The sequence below is a fragment of the Elgaria multicarinata genome, chromosome 15 (genome assembly GCF_023053635.1).
Source record: "Elgaria multicarinata webbii isolate HBS135686 ecotype San Diego chromosome 15, rElgMul1.1.pri, whole genome shotgun sequence".
NCBI classification, from domain to species: Eukaryota; Metazoa; Chordata; class Lepidosauria; order Squamata; family Anguidae; genus Elgaria; species Elgaria multicarinata.
In genome coordinates, this window is record NC_086185.1 from 26,356,012 (window position 1) to 26,381,951 (window position 25,940).

Sequence of the window (25,940 nt, forward strand, 5' to 3'; positions counted from 1 at the left end):
GGGGGCGCGATGGCCGAAGTGCGCAAATTCACCAAGCGCCTGAGCAAGCCGGGCACGGCGGCCGAGCTGCGCCAGAGCGTCTCCGAGGCGGTGCGGGGCTCGCCGGGGCTGGTGAGAGCCGGGCGCCGCGGGGGGAGGCGGCGGCCAGGGGCGCACGTGGCCGGCAGGCAGGCAGGCGGGCAGCGCGGGGCAGGGGCCGGGACGCGCCACCCGCCTGCCTGGGAGGCGCTCCGCTCTCCGCCCCGCTGCGGGGAGGGAGGGAGGGAGGGAGGGCGCTCTGTACATGCCCAGAGGTGCCCTTGTCGGGGGCCGGGGTAGACTTTCCAGCTGCTGCAGGCGGGGCCTGAGTCAAGGAAGGGCCGAGGGGGGCTGAATAGGAGCCTCTGTGCTGGGGGGGCGGGATGCGGCGGGGATGGGCGGCGGGCGAGCCGGAGGGGGCGTGGCTGCTCTCTGATAGACAAGCGCGGGAGGCCAGAGGCGCCGGTGAGGGGCCGACAGGCAATGTTGCGCGCCCCGGACAGCTCCGCCGCTCTTCAAAGGGGAAGGAAGGCCCCACCCGAGCAGGAGCAAGCTGCTTCCTGGGTGGTGGTGGGGGGGAGGGACCATCTTCGCCTGGCTAGCCTGTCAATCTCCCATTCAATCCTTTATTGGGGGGGGAGAGGAGGAGAAGAAACCCCCCCCCCCAAATGAAAGGCTTACAGAGCTCCGCTGCGACCACTGGGCCGTTTTCCTCTTCAGGGGTCCACTGAGACCATCTCTGGGCCCATCCTTATTTTGGCCTGCACTGTGTCTCCGCTGGTCTTTTGCTGTGACTGTGCCAAATCCACAGGCTACCCAAAGGGCTTTGGGCCAGGAGCACCCAGGGGCAACGGAGGTGCCAGGAGCCATGCCCGGCAGGTGGATTAGTAGCCAGGCGTGTCCGGGGAGTCCCTATCCCACTGTACGGGGGGGGGGGGGCGCAATTCTGATCTGGGGATGGGGTGGGAGAACCAAATTTAGACTTGCAGTTGGGCTGATCCAGGGACTGGCGGATCCCATGCACAGTTATTCCCTCTGCTCATTGCAGCTGCCAATCTTCCCCCCAGGATGCTTCAGTCCAACCGGCCCCTGCTTCTTTTTGGCTTCTCAGACTTCACTCAGAGTTGCCCATTTTCACGCCTGCCTTTTTGATCAAAAGGGCTAGAAGTTTACTTTTTTTAAGAAAAGAAAAGAGACACTGAGGAGGATGCTAAGTTATGCACCCGCTACGTTCAGAAGGCGCCCGGCCCTGTCTGCGTCACTTGCTCCGCAAGGTTTGGCCAGCTCCAGCCCGGCAGAGAGAAACATCTGTGCCTCATAAATTGCACCCTCACGCTTCAGCCAGGCCTTTTAAAAACCACAATGTAAATAAAAGGTGCGTCGTGATGTGTCTTGGGTAGCGGAGGCTGCAGAGTTCTGAGACTGTGAACATTAAACCTTCTCCACGGTGCTGTTTGGTTGAATCTTGCTGTTGTGAAAGTAAAAACGCTTTCTGTGCGATAGAAGTTTTATGCTGCTGGCAGGAATGAAGAGTTTTCCAAAGCAGCCAAGAGCTGCTGGAGCGTCTTTGGTAGAGTTGGCTGAGCCAAGGCCTCCTTCTAAAGTGTGTGCAAAGTATCGCAGATGTTATTAGTTTTTTCCATGCTCTTCTCTCGCCAATACGGATTTGTGCTCTACGGGAAGAATTAGGCTGGGAAAGCAGAACGGCAAGGAGCCCGGGAGGCGGGAAAATATTTCCTTTAGGGATGCCAAAAGGCAGGGTGTGGTGAAGTTTGAGATTTGGCTAGGAATTGTCTTCAAATACTCCACAAAAAGGGAGCCCAAATTGCCTTTTGGGGTAGGTGGGTTATATTTGTAGAATAGTCAAACTGGAAGGGTGCAGGAATGCGGAAATTCACGCTTTCCTGCTTCTAGGATCACCGGCTTGCGCAGCCTCTCCAGAGCACCTGCAATCCTGTGCAGAGTTCCTTTGGCTTGGTCATTTGGCCGCATCCACGGCCAAAGGAAGAAAAGCTACCAACTTGTTATTCAAGCAGGCAAGAACGCCAGCAAGAAAAGATCAGCTTATCTTCTTAGTTTGTAAACCTGATGGCAGGGATCTGTTTATCTCTTTTTTGTTTGTTGATATGAACTAGTTTGGGAGATAATCATCATCTGGAAAGTGAGATAAAGATACAGTATAATAATAATAATAATAATAATAATAATAATAATAATAATAGATGATGATGATGATGATGATGATGATGATGATATGCCACCCTGGCTCAACTGATAGCAACAGATAGGCAGACTGTAAAATTCCAGCGGCCTGGTGGGCTGATTAGTTTGTCTATGGCCAGAATCCCAACATGTGATAATCTCAGGCTATTTAATGAAGAAATCACCCTAAGCATGGTTCTCTGGTCTTGTCAGAACAGTTGATTGTAAAAATGGCTTTGGGTTTGAATGCTCGCTCTCTGTCCATCTCTTCCCCACCACCACCAATAAAATGAAGGTTGGGATGACTCGGGTCCAGGTTATTTGAAAGACCGTCTTCTCCCTTATGAGCCTGCCCATGCTTTGAGATCTTCTGGAGAAGCCCTTCTTTCAGTCCCACCATCTTCACAGGCGCGCTTGGTGGGAACATGGGAGAGGGCCTTCTCGGTGGCTGCTCCAGTGCTCTGGAACTCTCTTCCCGGGGAAACTAGCCTGGCTCCCTCCTTGATGGGCTTTCGGAAGCAGGCTAAAACTTTTTTGTTCCAGCAGGCCTTTGGAGAATAATCTGGCCCTCCATCTATGTTAACGTCTTATAATTTTGTTGTGTATTTTAAATGTTTATGGTTTTGTTTCCCCCTGCACCCAATGTATGTTTTAAACTTTGTAAGGCCGCCTTGAGGCCCTGCATTGGGCAAAAGGCAGGATACAAATAAATATAATAATAATAATAATATAATAATGACCCTGCCTCGCAGGGTGGTTGGTCGAATGGAGACCCAGATCCACAAGCACTTTGCAAAACACACATGCTACGTCTTTAATTGTTCTAATCAGGAGGCAGATCATTTGGGGCAGTTTTCCAAAACTTGTGTTAGAGTATTTTTAGATGTATAACCTCGCACTCTCTCAAGGGACGAGGCTGCTTAAAAACAAACAAACCCTAAACTAAAAACAGCTGAAATCAAGAGAGTAACTTAGCTTGCAGACATGCTGGAGGGGGTTCAGAGGAGGGCAACGAGGGTCTGGGGAAAAAGCCCTATGGGGAGAGACTGAAAGAACTGGGCGGGCATGTTTAGCCTGGAGAAGAGAAGATTGAGGGGAGACATGATAGCACTCTTCAAATACTTGAAAGGTTGTCACACAGAGGAAGGCCAGGATCTCTTCTCGATCATTCCAGAGGGCAGGACACAGAATTTTTGTGAACTGCCCAGGGAGCTTCTGCTATTGGGCGGTATAAAAATGCAATAAATAAATAAAGGGCTCAAGTTACAGGAAGCCAGATTCAGGCTGGACATCAGGAAAAACTTCCTGACTGTTAGAGCAGTACAACAATGGAACCAATGACCTAGGGTGGTTGTGGGCTCTCCCACACTAGAGGCCTTCAAGAGGCAGCTGGACAACCATCTGTCAGGGATGCTTTAGGGTGGATTCCTGCATTGAGCAGGGGGTTGGACTCGATGGCCTTATAGGCCCCTTCCGACTATTCTGACTCTATGATATCCTGCCTTTTAACAACTGTATGCAAGGCAGCTTCCGTGAAATCAAAACAATTCAAAATTCAGCCTAAAAGATCAAACAGTCCAAAATCAGCAACAGAAACTGCATCAGTTCTATAATAAATCAGGACCCTAAAATAGCTCCCCTAAATAAAATAATCTTCACCAACTTCTGCCTAAGAGCAGCCAAAGAAAGGGGGCAGACATACTTTTCTTAGGAGGCTATTCCGAATCATTGGCAGCAGAGCTGGAAAGGTTGAAGGCAGGACTTAAAAGAAGGTCTTCGTAGTGGGAGAAGTGGCAGGGACATATAGAGGCGTAGTCTCAACATCTGGAATTGAGCCCAGGAGCAAAGAGTTCACCAGCGAAGCTGGCAGCAAATTTCTGTAATGTGGCCTGAATAGGCAGCTCCTGTTTGAACTCCCCAGCCACACTCTGGACAGTCTTCAAGGGCCACCCCAGATCAGGTGCATTGCAGTAATCTATCCTGGAAGTGACAAGTGTGTGAATGACTGAGGCCAGAGATCTGCTGGGAGCTTTTTCTTTGTGGAAAACCCTGTATCCTGTTATGGAATATAGACCAGGTGCTGTTCGTGTAAGGTGGCAGTGGAAAAAGATACGCTGTTGTGATGGTTTTAAGGTAGTTTGGACTTCCAAGAGGCATCTATTGTTTATAATCTCACCATGCCTTAACTGGTTTGCATAGCAGCTCTGTTTTTGTTAGAGTCCCGCTCTGCTCATTATCCGTAAACAACAAGGCCATCAGTTTTCCAAGGAAATGACCTCTAATAAGCGAAGGGCATTGTAGATTCAGCAGCTTGATGATGGTTTTGTGCGCAAACGAGAAACTAGGAAAGGACGCTGTATCCAAAATGGTTATCCTCACGGCTATTAAAATTGCATCGCAGAGTCCTCTGGGACTGTACCACCCTGGGCTGCAAATGTGACTGTGGGGAGGGGTTAGTGAGCTCTAGAATCACATACCTCCCATGTAAAGAAATTTCCCTGCATATAGACAAGTTAGCATATATGGAAGGAGCTAGTAAGAACCTCTCTCTGTGTTTGTTTTCTATGTACAAAGGAGTTTGATTTTACATCCAAGAGCATTAAAAAATAATGGGATCCTCCATCTCTTCGCCAGTCTCTCTCACAGCCTTCAGTCCCAAATGGTACAGTCCAGGATAGATATTACCGGATGGTTTTTTAAAGCAGCTGTTGATTATGTGTAGTCTGTAAGAGGGGCGTTCCACATTTCCTCCTGATCCTTGCCAGATTGGGATCAACAGGAGTCCAGTGTGTGTGTGAGTAAAGGAAAGTTCCAACATACCAACTTTATTTATTCCCAGAGACATTTACCCTACTTTCCTCTTTGAGTATTTTAAAAAGGGGTTAATCCATCCAACAGAAAAACAAACACACTAGAAGTTGTAAAAATACAGGCCTACAATTGAAAACATTGTCGCCGTCAATGAGAGTCAAGGGGCAGCCTCAGTGAAGCTGAATAAGTATGCATTCAGTGCCCATCCAAAGGCAAGCAGAGATGGAACCAGGAAGACCTCCTTCAGGAGGGTGTCCCAGCATCTGGGGGCCACAGCAGAGAAGCTCCCGTCTCTTGTGTCCACTTGCTGTAGTTCCAACATCAGATAGAGATGGAACACGGCCTCCGATTCTGGCCCTAACATTTGGGCAGGTTCATATTATTTCGACCTTCCCCAAATGGGCATTCCTCCTGATGTGTTGGACTTCAACTCCCATGTTGATAGGAGTTGTAATCCAACACATCTGGAGGGCACCTGGTTGGGGAAGGAAGACCGTATTATATATTTGTTGCAGTACACCGTAAACGTGTATGGCACTTTACAGAATGCTAGGGGAGAGGTTCCCTGCCCCAAGGAACTTGCAGTTTGAAAAGGAGGGGAAACATCAGAGGAAGGTGGATAAACAGGGAAGCAGGATATGGCTGTTTCAGCTGCACATGATGCGCTTGCAGGAGGACTCAGGGACTAGGGTGCGGTTTAAGCGGGCTTTGAAGGAGGCAAAAGAGGATCACACGTATTCTGGAAGGCAGTTCCAGGCATATGGGGCAGCAAGGGGAAAAGGAACAGAGACCTTTGAAGAGCTGGGGGTCACGGAGCCAGAGGAGCAAAGATTTCAGGTAGAGATGCATCAGGCTATAAGAGTAGAGCGATAAGGCAGGCACAAGGCCATGTGCTTTGAAGGTCAGGAAGAGGCGCTTTTGCTTGGCCCCAGGTGCAGAGAGGAAGGCAGTGAAGGGGTTGACATCAGAGCGACTAGGGAAGCGAACAGTTTTGGCAGCAGAGTGCGAGAGAGGCCCCCTGGGGCTAGGCTGTCCACGGCGTTGACGCTCCAAACCATTTCATCGCTTGACCCCTCACCTCTCCAACAACCCTTGTTTCGGAAAAGCAGGGGAGCTGCTCCACCCAGAGCCGGTGTCAAGGCATGATTGGGCCCCTGCCGAGGGCCCACAGCCAGGCAGGGTCCCCGCTAGACGTCCCCCTCCTCCTCTTCGCTGCCGCGACCTACTTGTTCACCTGCCTCTCTGTAAGCCCGGAGCAGGGGATGCCCCCGGCTCTCTGCCTGTCAAGCAAGGAAGCCATGATGAGAAAGGATGAAAGGCAAGAGCAGCTGGTGACAGTGGGGGTCAGAAGGCGGGCTCACAAAGGGAGGGGGCCCAGCCAGCGTGTCTTGCCCAAGCCCCCCACCCCAAACCTGGAGCCGGCAATCGCTGCCCGCTTTCCCAGTTGAGCCTCGGTGCCCTGAGGAAGCACCCTGAGCACCCAGCAGCAGCCAGAACGGTGTGGCTTCCTCTTCAGTGCAACGGTTGCCGCCTAGAAGTAGAGAGCAAACCACAGCAGTGTAACGTCAGCAGCAGCCCTTGATAATGACGGCGCTTCTGCAATCCTTGCGGTCAGAAACATCAGCGCTCCAGAAGACCTGCAGGCCGGTTGGAGGGGCGGATGCCCTGCCTGGGGCTTGGCTGCCCGCGGGGAGCCATTTGTCCTGTGCTTTGGAGAGACCCCCATTCTGTTGGAGTTCTCTTTGACCTGCCCTCCTGTCTTCTCGGCCGGCTGGCCTTTCTCGCTGTCGCTCTACGGCCCGGGCGAGCCACCCATGTCAGAACAATGGCCATGTTTTGAGTGGGGCCAAGGGCTAAAGCATCGAGAGGCAACACCTGGCCCTTGAGATGTTTTGGCCTACAACTCCCAGCGTCTTTCACCATTGGCTACGCTGGCTAGGAATTATGGGAGCTGTAGGCCAAAAAAACAACAAGTAAAAAATTGGGCGGGTCACAGAATCTTGTCTGTAAACAAGGAAGGGAGCACTGACAGAGGCCCCTCCCCTGCTCAGGCCATTACCACTAGGACTGCTGACCTCAGTGGGAGACCCAAGGCACAAGCAAATGGGAGAGAGCTTCCATAGTTCATAAAGACAGCACTTCTCTAGTTGTTCACACCGGTAGGTAGGGACAAAGGGTCTCGAGGTGCATAATAGAGGGGAAAGCCCTTGGAGTGAGCGGCTGTTTTTGTGCCAGGTGGGAAACCCCTGAACGCCAGGTGTGGTCCCTGGGCCTGCAGTTGTAGAGCCTAGAGATGAAGAGTCATTTGCTTTCCAAAGCATTGAAGGCAATACGGCAGAGGCATCGTTGCCTGTGGTGTATTATCTATTTCTTAGTACTTGTATATTGCTTGGTAAAAGAAAGTATGGTTTACATGCCAATTTATTAAATTCAAGTACCCAGTGAATAAATAATTGATTGTACACACGTGTTTTGCTTGACCCCCTGTTACCTCTGGTCAAACAGGTGTGGCAGGTTTTTGAAATGGGTTTAAAACTTGCATGTCTTGTTTGGCCAGAAGTAGAAGTGGGATGAGTTTACACACACACACACACACACTTCTTTCAAACTATCTTTAACTCTGGGGGGGGGGCACTCACTCTTGATTCTTTCTATCCTCCATTACACCATTTTCTTGCCTCTTGCTATTTCCCTTGTGGCGATGGTTCTCTTTTCAGCCTCAGTGCATGGCCTTTTGCTAATTTCTGGTGAAACACATTTTCCCTTTCTCTAGCTTGTTCCGCTCCCTCTCTCTCTCTCTCTCAGTACATGATGCAAGAGACAGCTGCACATGATTCTCTGCAAATTCTGACCCACAACGGGGCAAAGGATGCTTTTTCTTACATTGGGCAGGTTCTCCCAGCTCCAGTTGAGAACTAGTTCACAAGCCTTTTCCCAGATACTAACAAATCACTGTTCCAGCTGGTTCTGGCATTGTTTTCTGTAAACAGACCTCGCAGAGTCACCCCTGTTCCATCATGTCTTGGCTGTAACCCATAATATCCTACTCTAGAGCAAATGGAAAGGAAGTTAGTGCTGGATCCGCAATAGAGCCTCATTAAAAAGAAGAAGAAAGTAGCTGTACTGAGAATTTTGAAGCTTGTATGCGTTGTTCGACTAGGTAGTTACAAACTCGGGTAAAACGGGGGTCATTCTGTGACCTTCGTTCTGTAGGCACCACTTTCCAAGATGTCAATGTGGCTATGAGGCGACTGGTGCGCAAGTGCATGGAGAGAGCGCTCATTTTGATGGCAAAATATGTTTTTTTTAAGTGAAGAAGGCCAGAACAGTTATCACCATGGGGGCTTTCCTTGAACGATGCTGCCAGATTACGCCTTCTGCCATGACCGTGTACAAGTACAAACGGGTTTCTGGCTCCCAATGGATCTGTTATCTGTAATTTGAATCAGTGGGGAAAATATAATTAATTACGTACTGAAATGCCCCTTATATGGCAGACCGGGGGGGGGACACCTTTGAAAACATTTCGTTTAGGTTAGCAACCTGTTCTGCTCAGGAAATACCTAGGCTGTTTTGTTTTTTTGTTTGCGTGTTTTTCCTGGATGGCTCTCATCTTTTGCGATTTATATAACAGTTTTGTTTGCTTTAGCAGCATGAAAACTTTGGGCGAAAGAAATGGAATGGATCAGGGTGGTACGCTGGCGGGGAACTCCTTGATATCATAAATAACAGACCTTTTTCGTTTTGCTGAGGATTTTATTGCACTGGTTAAAATGCGTTTCATTTTAACGTCTCTTGTTTGATGGCAACTGTTGGACTGGAAATTTTTGCATGGAAACCCTGTCAGGAAATTGTCAAGGCTAATGGTTACTACAATAAAGTTGATGATGTTGACTGTCACTCTTGTGTGATGGAAAACAAATCTCACAATCTCGTAGAGGGTGGGCAGTGAAAGCCCACTGAGTGCATTGGGATGTCAGAATGTGTAGCAGCTACGGTGTTGGACTTGGGGTTGGAGCAAATCTCAACTCAGCCATGAAACTGACTAGGTGACCTAATCCCTCTCCCATGGCCTGGCCTACCTCATAGGGATGATGTGAGGTTAACATGCGATATGTCCCATGTCTGTAGGCCTGAGCCTCTTCCCTAGGCCTGAAATTAATAATAGTAATCAGTTCCTATCTAAATGGCAGAAATGGTTTATTTCATTGGCATTGCCTTGGCTTTCCCCATGACGATAGGTGTTGATGGAGGGCTTAAATGAGCTCACTGCCCCCCCACTCCTTGGACTGTGTCTGGAGAGAAATCCATTGTCTGGTAATAGCTTAATTGCTTTAGTTCAACTCTTTCTCCACTTTCAATTATGTCCCGGGTGCCATCTGGTGAGGTGGCTGCAAAAATAGAGGCGACATAGAATTGAGGGCATTTAAAAGCCGGGTTTGATGCTAAGACTTCAGAATCTTGTTTCAGGGTTTAAGCTCAAGGCCCTTTCGATTACGGTGAAGAAACTCTTTATCAGATCAGTTCCTTTCAAGGCCCTGGAAATGGAGCATTCATTTTCTGAGAGCATGAAGCTTCTCAGGCGGATAGATTTTGCCTTCCTTGGGGAAGACACTTCTTTCCAGTTGCCCTGGGGCGGGACAGGGGGGGGCAGAAACTCTGGGAAACGACCTGTTCTGTTTGGCTACCAGGTCAAGCTTGTTTACAAATAGCTGACCTACATCTTTCAGTTTCAGGCTGTCACTTGGAGACACCTGTCGGTTCACCATAGGGTCGACCTCACCGTGTGGGGATTATGAATAAAACCGGTGTGATGGGATTTGAGTCTTTCTGCCAGGGTCAAAGAAAGCAGGGCTGGGATGGGTGGGCACATAGCAAGGGCCACCTCCAAGCAGGGGCCCACTAGACAACCCCTCCTGCCCCTCACCATTGTAACCTCCTTGTTCATCTGTGTGGCATTACCCACATTTCTATTTCCTTAGGTCTAGAGAGGTCTAGCTCAGTGGTTCCCAAACTTTTTCAGGTCACCGCCCCCTTGGTTCCACAAACTCATGCCCAGTGCCCCCTACCCTACATTATAAAAATCATTATTCAGAATAGCGGTTTTCAACGACCCACTAAGGAAGATAATAACAATAAAATTCAAAACAGCAACAATTAATTGAATATTTATTCAAAATCCGAAGCACCCGCCGCAGGCTTGCCGAGGGAGGGAGGGAAAAGAGAGCGAATGCCTCTGTTTTGCAGCCAGCGTGGCGGGGCACACCAAGCAGGGTATGTCTCTTCATTAGCGTTTTGGTGCTTTTGAAACATTTCAATTCACCATTAAAAGGACTCTTCTTAAACGGTATTAATACATGTGTGGATTCTTCCCCTATATGGCTTGGGACCAAACTACCTTCTCCCATAAAAATATGCCTGGGTTTCAAGACCTTCTGGAGAGGCACTTCTTGGAAAAGACCACCTCGAGCGCCCCCCTGCCGCCCCCTTGCCTCTTAATGCCCCCTATGCAATCCCACTACCCCCAAGGGGGTGGTATCACCCACTTTGGGAACCACTGGTCTAGGCCTTAGGTCTAGTATGTCTAGAGAGTACAGAATGTCGGACTGAGTGGGTGTGACCATATGAAAAGGAGGACAGGGCTCCTGTATCTTTAACAGTTGCATAGAAAAGGGAATTTCAGCAGGTGTCCTTTGTATGCATGCAGCACCTGGTGAAATTCCTGCTTCGTCACAACCGTTAAAGCTACAGGAGCCCTGCCCTCTTTTGTATCTGGTCACGCTAGTATAGCTCCTGCAGCTTTAACTGTGGTGATGAAGAGGGAATTTCGCCAGGTGCTGCCTGCATACAAAAGACACCTGCTGAAATTCCCTTTTCTATGCAGCTATTAAAGATACAGGAGCCCTGTCCTCCTTTCCTTATGGTCACCCTAACTGAGTGGGTGTGGGTGGTTATGCTGTGGAAACGGGAGGAGTACATATATATGGGGGAGCTGAGTGGTTCTGAGGTAATTGGGGTTTGGAGGGTAGACGTATTTAGCCGTGGGATTTATTGTCAGGAGTTGTGTGAAGAGTGAGTGAAAATAAGATCATAGGGACTAAGGATTGTTATTATTCGATTTGTTTCTACCAGTATTCTTAAGAATAGGCAGGATTTGAATAGAATTTGAAGGAACTAAGAACCGTAAACAGCAATAAACATTTTATTTATTTTGCTGCCATAAAGCCATGTGTCAGCTTGGCTGTGTCTCCTGCTCTATTGGTTCATAAATAAACACATTCCATTAAACCTCCAGCCTGCTATATTCACAGAAAAGCCTTTTCCAAATCTCCTTACCTTTTCCCTCTGCTATAAGGGAAAAGTTATACTTTTCTTTTTACCCCTTCCTCAGGTATTTAAGTGGTGGGGCTTAGCCTGAGGGAGGTGTGCACGTCAAGGCCTTGTGTGCGAGGCGATGGCATCGCACCTTGCCCCTTGCTCTGGCCCAGGTAATGGTGGTGGTGGTGAAAAGGAGGAACAGGAGATGCCGCGGCCTCCTCGCTCCCTGCCTCTCTGCCTCTCAAGTAAGCAATTGGGAGCCATGAGGAGGAGGAGGAGGAGAAGCAAGAGCAGCTGGTGACCATGGCGCTGAGAAGGATAGTCCCACTGAGGGTCCCTTGCCAAGGGTCAGCACTGAGAAGGAGCAAGGCCTTAGCTAGACCTAAGGATTACCCCAGGCAAATGGAGGGGTCATCCCTGCCTGCTCCTGGGATCCCCTGTGTGTCATTTGGATGCACAGGGATGATCCCGGGACGATCCCAGGATATAGGCCTGGTCTAGCCACGGCCCAAGAAATTGTGGAGAACCAAGTCCATTGCAGGTCCTCGTCTTGCCAGCAAAATCTTTGCTATGAAGCTATTGGTCATCTCTTCGTCTTTTTCTTTTCTGTTTTTTGTGCATGCACAATTTCAGGTAGCTTCAGGTTTTGGTTGAACTTTACACGTTTTTCTACCTTGTTATGTGGAGATCCAGGCAGGGCCTGCAAAACCCTGTAGTTGTATTATGTCACCTTCTTCCCTGAGGAAACGTCTTAGATTCCCAAGAACTTTTGAGCTCAGGATGGCTTGGGATGGAGGGAGCGGTTGTGCCTCGGTTTGGTGGGTTTTGAGCCGGACGTTATATGTCTCTTGGGAGCAAAATCCTGTCAGGCGTTTGGGGGAAAGGCATTATAGATCCAGAACTGGAGGGCATACGCAGAGATCCCCTTGATTGCAAAAAAGCCGTTTCTGGGTTCTGTTCTTTGGCACATTCACGAGCCAGAAAGCTGCCTTGTGAGCTGAGGAAGCCGCCCTTGGGATGTTTCTGTTAGTCAGTTGCTTTCCAGCCTGGGTTCTGTTTGCTTGGATTGATCAAGCTGTCTCAAGGCTGAGGACATTAACCAGATGGCAGTTAAACAAGGCACGACACTGACTCCAAATTCAGGCTGGATGACTGCAAAAGGAATCTTTAGCAAAAAGCAGATACACTCCCCTTCTCTTTCTCTGGCATGCTTGCTGATAAAGGAATGTGTCATCATCAACCACACACCACCTGCCTTTTGGGGGCAGGGTTTAATTTGAATCCATGGCCCATCTCAGAAGACGTGAAGTGCTACTAGATAAAGAGTGCCTCTGAGCGCGTACAGGGCATTTCCCCAGTTCACCTTCTCAGGGCTGCTTCTTCAGTTACGGTTTCTTTATTCTTAAGAGTACTGGGTTATAGGTAACCCCAGATATTCATAGGGGAGGGTCCCTTGTGCATTGCTGTCTTGTTCTTTTCATGCTAGAATGCTGGTGCCCCTTTATGGGTTTATTTTGAGTGCACCTGAGTCCACTTTAAGTATCTAATACCAACTTTCACAGCCTTCATGTATTGGACTGTATCTCCCAGCGTGCCCCACATGACTGGCTGAGGTATGCTAGGATGGGAATGGCTGAGAATTCAACGTAGGTATATTTCACGTTATAGGCAGCAAGTGTTAACTCCATGCGGCCAGTGGATTTTCATTGAGAGATTGGTCAGTTGTCTTCCAATACTGCCAGTGCTCTGGTCCTGGGCTACTCAGCTCCGCCTCTATCATCATCAGAGCAGCTAAGCCAATGGCAACCAAAGGAGGCCATAGGCACATTATGCCATCAGAGTAGTTCAGCCAATGGCATTAGGAAGAGTAGAGCAGGCTGAGTTCAGAGTCTGAGAAGGAGTTACTGCAGGTAAACCAAATTACTGTCTTGTCATACCTAAGGCCCTTTGCTCATTTCAGTGTAAGAAGCAAGCCCCTGTGTGTATCCGGGATAAACAGGGCAGCCCGTTTACTAACAGAGACTGGCCAGAGAGTCCACATCACGGCAGTCCTTTTACAACTTCATTGGCTGCCAGATTCAAAGTGCTGGTACTAACATTCAAAGCCCTAAACGGCTTGGGGTCAGGTTATTTGAAGGAACGCCTCCTCCCATATGTACCTGCCTGGACCTTAAGATCATCCACAGGGGTCCTTCTCCGTAAGCCCCTGCCAAAGGAAGTGAGGCAGGTGGCTACTAGGAGGAGGGCTTTCTCTGCTGTGTCACCCCGGCTATGGAATGAGCTCCCCAGAGAGTTTCGCCTGGCGCCTACACTGTATTCCTTCCATCGCCAGCTGAAGACCCTTTTTATTTTCTGAGTATTTTAATACCTAATTTAACTTAAATTTAAACCTTGCTGTTTTAATTCCGTATTTTAATCTATATCAATTTCTGCTGTGTGGTTTTATCCTGGTTGTGCTTTTTATATTGTATTTTGTATTTGTGTTTTTAGACTGTTGGTTGTTTTATTATGCTTTTCATGGTTTTAATTTTTGTGAACCGCCCAGAGAGCTTCGGCTATTGGGCGGTATAAAAATGCAATAAATAAATAAATAAATAAGGGGAGAACCCCAAAGTCAGAATTGCGGGGTGAAACTGATGGCTTCTCACACCACATTGTTTCTCAGTTGAGAGCTACAACACGGCTCTGCCAGATGGGCTGCAAACCCACTCCCCAAGAAGCGAGTTCACACGACGTCCTGCAACTTCCCTTGGTTTTCGTGGCTGCAGATTTAGGAGTTCCTTCTGGACGGGTTTGGCTTGGCTTTGTGTTTTGGCCAGCCATCGATGTGTACCCGAGTTGAAGCTTTTTGGCATGCTTTGCAGAGATGGTTGCACAGAGAGATGTGGTAGATGCATTTCAGCTGCTCTGGTGAATCCATTTTCAGGAGATCTGAGCAGGGGGAGGGATGTCTTTGAGTGCAGGAAGAGCCAGGAATAAATTGCTTTCCCGTTAGCAGCTAAAAGCACTGAGTTGAGATGGCTGCTCCATTTGAGAGCAGGATTGCACCCTTTTCCCGAAGGAACGTTGATTGCTAAAATGGGCTTTACTGGTTCTCCAGTCTTTTCCCCATCGTAGTCTCTGTGCCTTGAACTGCCAGACGGCATTGAGATGCATCAACAGGGAACCTGCTGGATGTCTGCCTCTCTGTAGCAAAGCTTTTTATGGTACTGCAATATATAACTGAACCCACACTTAAAATCTATGCCTAGTGACCGTGTTTGATGGGTTGGCTTATCACCATAACTGTGCAAGGGCTAATTAAAGAGATTGATTTTCATCTTAATGACCATCACAGACCATGCACAAGCCTTCCAGGAACGCATGATGAAATTACCTTTGTGGATTAAGAGCGGGGAGCGGAAGGAACCCATTTCACCCAACTGTGTGCCGTGATGACGTTCTTTGTTGAAAAACTGCCTCTGTGGATTGCCCAAAAGCGACATTATCTTTTGAGGCGTGCCGTTTGATCAAGCATTAGCCTCCTAACAAGAGGGATCTAATTTGCTAGAAAGCTTTTGTTGAAAGCTAAATGCACAAAGGTTCTTAGGGTGTTTTGCGATGGGGGACACACACAAAAGCTTCAGGTAGAGCGACTACGGTTTAGAAATGTGGGTGCACGGTTTTGAAATCTTTGCAGAAAACCCTGCAGAACATTTCAGCATTAATCATTTCCTCTTTGCTATGTTAATGTGGAGGCTGGCACTTGGTCTTCCGCCCATATGGTGTCTTTTTTTCTTTCTTTTTTGGCCTCCTTTGTGCGACTTGGTATTTATGCCATAATGAGTTTGATTGGCTCTGTCTGGATGTCGCCAGGGCGAAAGATGTACAGGGATGTTCTCAGATGGTTTCACAGGAGCACCTGCAGCTGCAAATGAGCAGAAAAAAGCAGCCATTGCCTTCCACCCCACACACACACATCCTACCAAATTTAGCACAAACGGAACCTCACATTCTACTCAAAGACCCCTCTGGTATCATGGTGAGAGCCAGTGTGGTGTAGTGGCTAAAGTGTCGGACTGGGAGTCGGGAGATCCCATTATTCTGTGTCCTCATCCCAGAGTGCAGGACACGGAATAATGGGCTCAAGTGACAGGAAGCCAGATTCTGGCTGGACATCAGGAAAAACTTCCTGACTGTTAGAGCAGTACGACAATGGAACCAGTTATCTAGGGAGGTCGTGGGCTCTCCCATCCTAGAGGCATTCAAGAGGCAGCTGGAGAACCATCTGTCAGGGATGCTTTAAGGTGGATTCCTGTATTGAGCAGGGGGTTGGACTCTACTATTCTATGATTCTATTAGAACACGTAGGACTTGGGCCAGGATCTCTTCTCAATCCTCCCAGAGTGCAGGACACGAAATAATGGGCTCAAGTTACAAGAAGCCAGATTCTGGCTGGACATCAGGAAAAACTTCCTGACTGTTAGAGCAGTACGACAATGGAACCAGTTACCTAGGGAAGTTGTGGGCTCTCCCACCCTAAAGGCATTCAAGAGGCAGCTGGACAACCACCTATCAGGGATGCTTTAGGGTGGATTCCTGCATTGAGCGGACTCAGTGGCCTTATGGGCCCCTTCCAACTCTACTATTCTATGATTCTAAGACTAAGGGGTGGCATTTTCACTGAACAGTTGGATTTTGAGGAAGGGTTTGAAGGGAGAGAGCTACAACTGCAGAAAGTAAACTTCATGGTATCACAGTCTGGTATACTTTAGGGTGGATTCCTGCATTGAGCGGGGGGTTGGACTCGATGGCCTTGTGGGCCCCTTCCAATTCTACTATTCTATGAATCTAGTCCCCACTCGGCCATGGAAACCCACTGGGTGACTTTGGGCCAGTCACACATTCTCAGCCCAACCCACCTCACAGGGTGGTTGTTGTGAGGATAAAATGGAGAGGAGGAGGAGGATTACGTATGCCGCCTTGGGTTCCTTGGAGGAAAAAAGGCGGGATATAAATGCAATAATACATACATGCTCCCTGGTGGGTGGGTGTGATAGACGATGCACAACAGGCAACACTTTAGGCATCCCCCATTCTCTCTCAGCCATACCGAGGGGGGGGGGGGGCGGCGGCAAGCTTGCTACCTGCAGCTTGTATAAATACTTGCATTAAAAATGATGCCTAAACATGAAAAAGTTGGTTACCCGATTAATTAGAAGCACCTTCGGAGACAATCAAAAATATTATCTGAATTGGTTTACCATTGCAGCCAGGGTTTCAATACTTGTAAGCGGCCTTAGGAATAGATTAAAAGGCAGAGATACATTCTGAAATAAATACCTGTTGGACATTGCCTTAGGTAGCTTCCCAGCATTTGGGCAATGAGGTGTCATCTGCCTGGATTGTGATACGTCTCACTCTTTTTTCGCTTTGTACACATTCATGGCAATCTCTGCCAACCCAAATACAAACACATTTGGCTAGAAAGGAACCGGGGGTTGAATGTGCACGGGCATTTACACTTTTGCAAAGGTGTCAGGGAAACGGGGTCAAAGGTGTTTGCAACAGCTCATGAAGCTCTCAATCTGCAATAACAGAGCTTTTAATTGGACTAGTAAATCCATTCCTTTCGGCAAATTAATCATCCTTAGGAATTCAAAGAATGCTCATTTCGTCAGAGAAGGGGGGAAAGGCAGAGAGACCAGCTAAGTTTAAAAGGTATCTCCAGTTTCTGCTGCAGATAGATCAAAGCTCTTTTGCTGCTTGTATGTGATGTCAAAGAGCCAAGGCAATTCAGATGACGCACAATTTATTAATAAGTTCCTTCACTGCAAATCACTAAAAGAATCTAGCCACCTTTCAATAGGAGGACGTCACACACTAATTTAACAGGAGATACGTCTGGGCACATGGGCATCCTATTTCTGGAGCATGCCCCAAGGAGCTTACAGTCTAAGATCCAAGATAACCCTATAAGGGGAGGTTACAGCAGCAGGGATTGTTTAGCTTGGAAAAAGGAGGCTAAGGGGAGACCTGATAGAGGTGTGCAAAATTATGCATGGTGTGGAAAATGTGGATAGGGAGACATTTTTCTCCCTCTCTCAAAATACTAGAACCCAATGGGGTCATCTCATGAAGCTGAGTGGTGGGAGATCCAGGACAAATAAAAGGAAGGACTTCTTCACACAGCGCATAGTTAAATTATGGAACTCACTACCACAAGATGTAGTGAAGGACACCAATTTAGATGGCTTTAAAAGGGGGTTGGATAAATTCCTGGAGGAGAAGGCTATCAATGGCTACTAGTCCGGATGGCTACCTCCAGTATCAGAGGCAGCCTTCTTCTGTAAACATGGACAGGAGGGTGCTGTTGCACCGTGTCCCGCTTGTGGGTTCCTGGTCGGCAGCTGGTTGGCCATTGTGTGAACAGAATGCTGGGCTAAATGGACCCTTGGTCTCGTCCAGCGGGGCTCTTTGTATGTTCTTATAACAATAAGGGAGGGAATTGTGTGCCCAGGCGTAAATGTGAAAAGTTCATACCTTTATTTTAGTTACACACACCCAGGCCTTAGCTAGACCTACCGGTTAGCCCGCGACAGAGGAGGGAAGATCTCGCGATGTGTTTATCGCGAGATCCCTCCTCTGTTTACATGCGAGGTGTGACGACCTCAGAAGGAGAAGCATCGCGGCCGCCATTTTAAAAATTATTATTAAAGCGCAAGCAACGCACAAATGCTCGTGCACAAAAGATAGGTAATTTTTTTAATTTAAATTATTTTCCCCACCATATCCCTGAAGGGTGCAGCGCTGCACCACATGTGTGGCTCCCAGCTCCACACGTTCTGCGGTCGCAGGAGGGCGAGATCCCGTGGCAAGGGAGGGATCATCCCTCCCTGATCCCGGAATCCCCTGTGCGTCATGTGGACGCACAGGGATGATCCCGGGGATCACCCCGGGATTTCGCCCCATCTAGCTATGGCCTCAGGGTTAGCGGCAATGAAATGGGAGAAGTTACACCATAGCCTCCCCGGGGCTTAGAGCAAGACAACGAAATGGTCACCAGTTCTGTGGGGTTGTTTTGTTATTAGTGTTTTGGCTTAAGCAGTGGTGATTATACATGGAAGTGCCTTGCCCATCACAAGACAACAGCTGGAGCCGGAGCACCATCACATGCCTCTGCTTTCTGGCTGAACTTCCGACCTCTCCCCGAAATTCTCTTATCAGCTTGCTCAAGAGCATCCTCCTTGTAGAGCCAGTTGGACCCATCCCAGAGGCAAATACAGTTCGCCACCTCCCAAACTGTAGATGGCACCAGTTTCTTTAAAGCCTCTAGAGCAGGGAGAGCTTTGTGGGGTTTTTTTTGGGGGGGGGATCGTGCAAACATGGCAATTGCTTTTGTTTTCTCACGGCCCGACAGCTACGTTCCTTTTCGGCTAACCATTTGGGGACAGCATGTTGGAGATGGCATGCCCCCCCTCTGCAAAACATGGGCGGTGTCAAAGCTAAAGTGACTGCGACCGCTCCCCCCCCCCCCCATACACACATCCTTTCTCACGGTGCAACTGCACAGATTTTAATAATATTGTATTTGCAGGTGTTCTGTGTTTCAGGGTTTTTTTTTAGTGTGCAGTTGGACACAAAATGTGCAGTTGGGAAAAAATGTGCCGTTGGAAATCTGATAATGTGCAGTTGAAAAAAAAGTGTCAAAAATAAGCCACGTGTTATGTGTATGTGTTTGTTGAGAACTTAACAGTAGACATAGCCATGGATGGCATGTAATACACATTATATAAGGATACAGGTGAAAGAGCCCTTGATGGTGTGACTGATGTTGTTGGGTCCTGTGACAGATGTGGGGGCAGAGTTGGCCCTTGGGTCTATTGCATGGTCTGGTCCCTCTGTCTGAGTCTCTGTCCTGTGTACTATTGCTGGTTAGCATCCGCTTCAGGTTGGGAGGTTGTCTGTAGGCCAGGACCACTCTGCCTCCCAAGGCTTGTGAGAGAGACGTCTGTGCTGGGTTGGAGTTCACTGATGATCCGTTGCCGTGCTTTCAATTGGGGGCTGTAGGTGACCACCAGGGGTGTACTTCTCTTGGTCTGTCATCCTTCCTGGGTATCCGTACGGCCCTGTCAATCTGCCTTTACGTTTAAGGTGCTACTAGTGTTGGTGACCATCTGTCCAGTCGTGAAAGAGAAAAAATGTGTTTGGCTGGAGCAGGGTGTGTGTGTATGTCTGTGCAGTTGGAAAATTTGCTTTTTTAAAAAAACCTGCTGTGTTTTTTTTAATAGCTTGTTAGCTGCCCCCAGCTCTTTGTGAGGAAGAGGTACTATAAATCAATTAAATAAATAAACAATCAAAACATATATTTAGTATTTTCAAGTGTTCCCTGCATCCCGTTCATCATCATCCTGTAAAGTTAGTTAGTATCGTCCCCATTCCTCAGATGGAGAAGAGGTTGCATCTCTCGTGGCCTGTAATGCTTTCGGATGGAAGTTCTGTTGACCTGTGTTTGTTGGTCTTGTATCCCATCAGGAAAAAGCAAAAGTGATCGAGCCTTTGGACTACGAGAATGTCATCGCCCAAAGGAAAGCGCAGATTTACAGCGACCCGCTCCGGGATCTGCTTATGTTTCCCATGGAAGATGCATCTGTGAGTTGCTTTTTTGGCGCCGCGGTTTCAGCTGTGGCCAGTCAGCCACTTTTACCACGGCAGAAACTGCCACTGTTATTATTGTTATTTAGTATTTCTCTCTCAATACCCTGTGCAAATGAGTCCTCGGAGCAGCGTACAGAAATATACAGCATTAAAACTACCGATTAATACAGTTGTTGAAAGCCTCAGCCATTGAGATGGTTAGAACAACGGCACAGCGAAGCATTCAAAGCCTGTTTGAATAAAGATGTGTTCAGTTCCTTTCTAAAAGATAACAAGGAGAGAAACTGGGACTTTTCCACAGCGAGAGTGTCTCAAAGCCTGGGCACCACCACCGAGAGGAAATGGCACCGCCGTTTGCTTAGACACCGTTTGCGGAGGGCTTTTGAAATGAGTCTGAGGCTGCATGAAATTAAGCCAAGCGCCAGAGGTGGCCCATTCCTTGTACATCATGAAATGCAATCCTCTTTCATACCACTTTCAACTCTCCTTAAAAGTGTGGTCTGTCTCCAGGCTAAGTGGAAGAGCCCTTTTAGATTTTCAGTAACTGTTGTAATGAACTCTTTTTTTCACCGATAGGGAGAGATAGTTCCCTGTGAGGCCTGGAACTTCACCTGGTGTAAGCTCAGTGACTATTCCCTACAGCTGTCCTGGATATTAACACAATCATCCTTGCTTTGCTATGTAAATGTACAGCTATAATGGGAGAGGAAACTGTTGTCTTGATGAAGACGTAAATGAATCGGATCAAACTTCCCATAAGTTTACCAACAGAGTTTCCTGATAATTAACTGAGCAAAGCTGAGATGGTTGGTGATAAACATAATTACTGCTGTTGTGAATGGTTACGGAGCTGATCTTGTATAACGCTTTAGTTACAAATGTCACAGTCTTTTGCATTTTATGACCATTTAGCCCCGCTGCTTACCATCTTTCCCCTCCACAAAGTTGTAAGTATATCTACCTTCTAATTGAAGATAGCACTTCATGCATCAGGTGACAAGCCCAGCCTGGTGCCCTCTTGTAAGTTGGACTGCAATTCCCATGATCCCCAGATAGCATCTGCAAAACATCTGGAGGGCTCCAGGTTGGGAAAGCTGCTCTAGCCCATGGAAACATCTGCCCCAATAAATTGGTTGGCCTTGATGGTGCAACAGGGCACTTTGCTGTTAGAGCGTGCACTGCACTGCTGTACCAATTCAGTTTGGTTCTGTAGGGTTGTCACCATGACTTGCAAAGGAAATAAACTGTTGTTGCACATTTGAATGAGTTTAATTTATTTGAGTGTGTACAGATGCAGAGCTTTCACTTGCTTGACACTGAGGCTGAGCTAAGAATAATCCTGGCTGGACATATTTAAATTTAGCCTGGTAGCAAACATTAAAAGGTGCCGTCCTATGCAGGTTCAGGCCGAAAAGTCCTACAACTCCCAGCATTACCATGCTGGCCGGGGAATGATGCAGATTGTCGGACCTTTTTCTGTCTAAACGTTCATAGGATCCTTCTCTTAGATACAAATAAATCAATAAATGGTAGCCATGTCAGTCTCCATAAAAAATAAGAGCAGAATTACAACCTGATCCTTATTTACTGAAGAGCAAGCCACTGGGACTTAATCCCAGGTAAGGGCGCATAAGATTGCAGCCACAATCTTGCAATCTGATCCTGCAAAATATAGACTCATAGAGTAGGAGGAGACTTTAGAGATCATGTAGTCCATCCCTCTGCTCAGTGCAGGAATCTTGCAATTACAGCAACCCTGACAGAAGCCGTCCAGACTCTGATAAAAACCCTCCAGTGAAGGAGGTCCTATCATTCTTCTCCACTGTCCAACAGCGGTGGGTGTTAGGAAAGTTCTCCTAATGTTTAGGCAAAACACCCCTACCGTTTCCACCCACTCGTCTTTAGCCCTTCTCTCCACTGCTCCATGTAGATGTTACGGAGATCTACGTTTACACCACCACCACCACCCCATTGTACGCTTTAAGGCTTTATCCACCTGATTTCCAGAACCAAAGTAGCTCAGGGTTGAGTCGCTCCAAGGCTTGACAGCCATTCCGTAACCTCTTGACTGTTTCCTTCCCCCTCAAGGTCTCGGTTATCATCCGCCAGAGGAGGACAGTTCAGTCCACGGTGCCGGAAGACGCTCTGAAAAAGGCACAGAGCCTCTTTGTCCAAGAGGTAATGGTCATTGGCTGTGATGTCCCATGGTACAAATGGTTGATTGTGTTCCTTTCCCCTTGAGATAAATAAAAAAAAGTACCTTTTCCGGGATGGCTAATGCCTTCCACCTCTTGCAAGTGCACACCAGAATCCCCTGTGGGCAGTGCATGGAAGCTCAAGGGCACGGGATGAATTTATGCGGGGATAAACGGAGCTGATGGTTAAAGAGGGGGAAATCCTAGCGATGTCTCCGGTAGTTCTTTTTCAGCTGTGTTGCAGAGGGACCCAGATTGGCCTTTGTAAACCGCCCAGAGAGCTTCGGCTATGGAAAAGGGAAAGGAACCTCTCGTGCAAGCACTGAGTCATTACTGACTCTTGGAGGGACGCAAGCTTTCGCTGACATTTTCTTGGCAGGCCTTAGAGCAGGGTGGTTTGCTGTTGCCTTCCCCGGCCGTGATTACCTTTCCCCCAGCTAGCTGGGTACTCATTTTACCGACCTCGGGAGGATGGAAGGCTGAGTCGACCCGAGCCGGCTGCCTGAAACCAGCTTCCGCTGGGATCGAACTCAGGCCGTGGGGAGAGTTTCAGCTGCAGAAACTGCTGCTTTACCGCTCTGCGCCACACGAGGCTCATATTTCGGCTTTGGGGCGGTATATAAATGTAATCAATAATAATAATAATAATAAGGGTGGAGTTCGTGCAAAGTGTTGGTGGGTGGGTTAAGCAACAGAGGACGCAAACCACGTACTCACACTCACGTGGTTTTCCTGGATCTAATTCTGCCGTTCCTCCTGTGAATTTGCAATTTTGTATATTTGCGGTTTGTACTCCTGTGCTGCATTCTAATTTCCCGCAAAGATTTTTTGGTAAATCAAATTGAGCCTTTATTTCATTTGCAGTGTATTAAAACCTACAGCTCAGATTGGCACGTCGTGAACTACAAATATGAAGAATATTCCGGGGACTTCCGAATGTTGCCGTGGTAAGACCCTCTTCTCTAGGGCAAAGGTGTCAAACCATTTTTTGACCCAGGGGCCAATTTTTAATTTAGGGAGGGTTGGCAGAGTTAAGGGCACAGGGCCAAAGACAGAGAAAACAAACGGGCAGGCCCAGGTGTAATCCTTAGCGATTTGGACGTTTTCCCACGAACACAGCTCACTTCTAAGCAGGTATACTCAAGAGTAAGCTTCAGTGCAAGAGTTCCCATGCCTGCAAAACGTGCAGCTCAATTCCTCTGAACAAGTTCCCATTTCTGGATGCACCTTCTACGGATCGTCCGTTATTCAGTCACGTTCTAGGAAATATTGTGAGGGTACTTTTTTTCCTCCTTAAATAAATAAATAAACGTATTGTGTTTTCTCAGTAAGTCCTTCAGGCCGGACAAGATTCCAAATCATGTGTTTGAAATCGAGGAAGATTTTGAAAAAGATGAGGTAAGAAGAAAATGCTGTGTGCACATTCCTGCACACGGCAGCACAGTTTTGGGCAGGATGCCTCGACCAAAGGATGGGAGCAACACTGTTTGTGCACACACATGGGCATGTGAATTCACGCATACGCTTCCGATCTTAATTTGGGGTTGCCGCCTTCATTGCTTCCACAAGTTTCTCCTGTAAGTCACTAGAAACACTGGGTGGGAAGGATGTAAGACATTTTACTCCTCTCTAAGAAAGTGACAAGGACATCCAGAATGCAGGAGCAATTGGCCCTATATCTGTGCTGTCAACTGGCAGCCAATGATGCAATCGGTGTAGCTCAAATGCTTGCCTAAACTTACACCAACAGATTCTGGTCCGATAAAAGGATGCTGAATGTCTTATTCACCTTCCCCGACTGTACGCCCTTCAGATGAATTGGAGTATAGAATCATAGAATAGTAGAGTTGGAAGGGGCCTACAAGGCCATCGAGTCCAACCCCCTGCTCAATGCAGGAAACCACCCTACAGCATACTTGACAGATGGTTGTCCAGCTGCATCTTGAATGCCTCTAGTGTGGGAGAGCCCACAACCTCCCTTGTGAACCGCCCAGAGAGCTCTGGCTATTGGGCGGTATAGAAATGTAATAAATAAATAAATGAATAAATAGGTAACTGGTTCCATTGTTGTACTGCTCTAATAGTCAGGACGTTTTTCCTGATGTCCAACCGGAATCTGGCTTCCTGTAACTTGAGCCCGTTATTCTGTGTCCTGCACTCTAGGAAGATCGAGAAGAGATCCTGGCCCTCCTCTGTGTGACAACCTTTTAAGTATTTGAAGAGTGCTCTCATGTCTTCCCTCAATCTTCTCTTCTCCAGGCTAAACATGCCCAGTTCTTTCAGTCTCTCTTCATAGGGCTTTGTTTCCAGACCCCTGATCATCCTGGTTGCCCTCCTCTGAACACGCTCCAGCTTGTCTGCATCCTTGAAGTGTGGTGCCCAGAACTATAACTCTCAGCCTCCGGAACTCTGTCGTATTCTTTAATTCCAATATAAATAGAGGCAGCGGTTGAAACAAGACACAAAAAGAGTGAACAGCATTCAACCACATATAAACCAAACAGACAACAGTTATAATATGTCAACAATTTTTTTCATAGAAATTCATTAAATTATTTCTTCAGCATAGATGATTTCTTCACAATATGGATGTTTATCCAGCATCTATATATTTTCCAAACAGACAACAATTTTAATGTGTCCACAGCTTGTTCACACATTTTCTTCAAAATAAGTCATGTCACCTGTTAAATAAATATATATGCGCTGGATAAATATCTATATAGATAATACATATATATATTCTGTATAAATATCTGGTGACAGACTTGACCTTGGGGGAGCTAGGGGTGGCGACGGCCGACAGAAAGCTCTGGCGTGGGCTGGTCCATGAAGTCACGAAGAGTCGGAAGCGACTGAACGAATAAACAACAGCAACAATAAATATCTGTATAGTTAAGACACAACTTATTTTGAAGAAAATGTGTGAATAAGTTGTGGACACCTATTTGTTGTCTGTTTGGAAAATATATAGATGCTGGATAAACATCCATATTGTGAAGAAATCATTTACGTTGAAGAAATAATTTAATGAATTTCTATGAAAAAGTTGTTGACACATTATAACTGTTGTCTGTTTGGTTTATATGTGGCTGAGCACGGCTCACTCTTTTCGTGTCGTGTTCTGTAATTCCGATGACGACAATGCTTGGTGGTTATAGAACACTACGGAGAGCCCGAAGCTCATTCACTGAGGGGACCTGTGGGCACACTTGGGGATTTCAGAGCTTTGGGGGTACAACTGCACACCTGCTCGAACCCTTCCAGCAGCTTTCTTAGCTAAACCAATATTTCTCCTCCTATTGAGAAGGGAAGGGGTAGGAAGCCAAGAGGCTTACTGAACATTGCCAAGTGAGCCAGTGTCACAGTCTTTACCACTAGGCTACAGCACCTAAGGAAAGGAAAGGAACCTCTCGTGCAAGCACTGAGTCATTACTGACTCTTGGAGGGACGCCAGCTTTCGCTGACGTTTTCTTGGCAGGCCTTATAGCGGGGTGGTTTGCCGTTGCCTTCCCCGGCCGTTATTACCTTTCCCCCAGCTAACTGGGTACTCATTTTACCGACCTCGGGAGGATGGAAGGCTGAGTCGACCCAAGCCGGCTGCCTGAAACCAGCTTCCGCTGGGATCGAACTCAGGCCGTGGGGAGAGTTTCAGCTGCAGAAACTGCTGCTTTACCGCTCTATGCCACACCTAAGCTCTCATCTAAATCTCAGTTCTTGCCAAGGAGAGGTGAGCACGTCGGCTTAGATTTCTGCGCT

At 47.7% G+C, this 25,940-nt stretch overlaps 1 protein-coding gene across 2 annotated transcripts in view; it reads left to right on the forward strand.

Annotated features, from left to right (window-relative positions):
- The window catches only part of DOCK11 (dedicator of cytokinesis 11), a 122,269-nt gene continuing 96,329 nt past the window's right edge, over positions 1–25,940 (forward strand). For both annotated transcript variants that reach the window (XM_063141849.1, XM_063141850.1), the window contains exons 1-5: positions 1–111; positions 19,864–19,980; positions 22,075–22,164; positions 23,046–23,128; positions 23,510–23,579. In XM_063141849.1, coding sequence (XP_062997919.1) covers positions 10–111; positions 19,864–19,980; positions 22,075–22,164; positions 23,046–23,128; positions 23,510–23,579 — 462 coding nt within the window. In that variant the 5' untranslated portion in view covers positions 1–9. The remainder of the gene's footprint in view (positions 112–19,863; positions 19,981–22,074; positions 22,165–23,045; positions 23,129–23,509; positions 23,580–25,940) is intronic.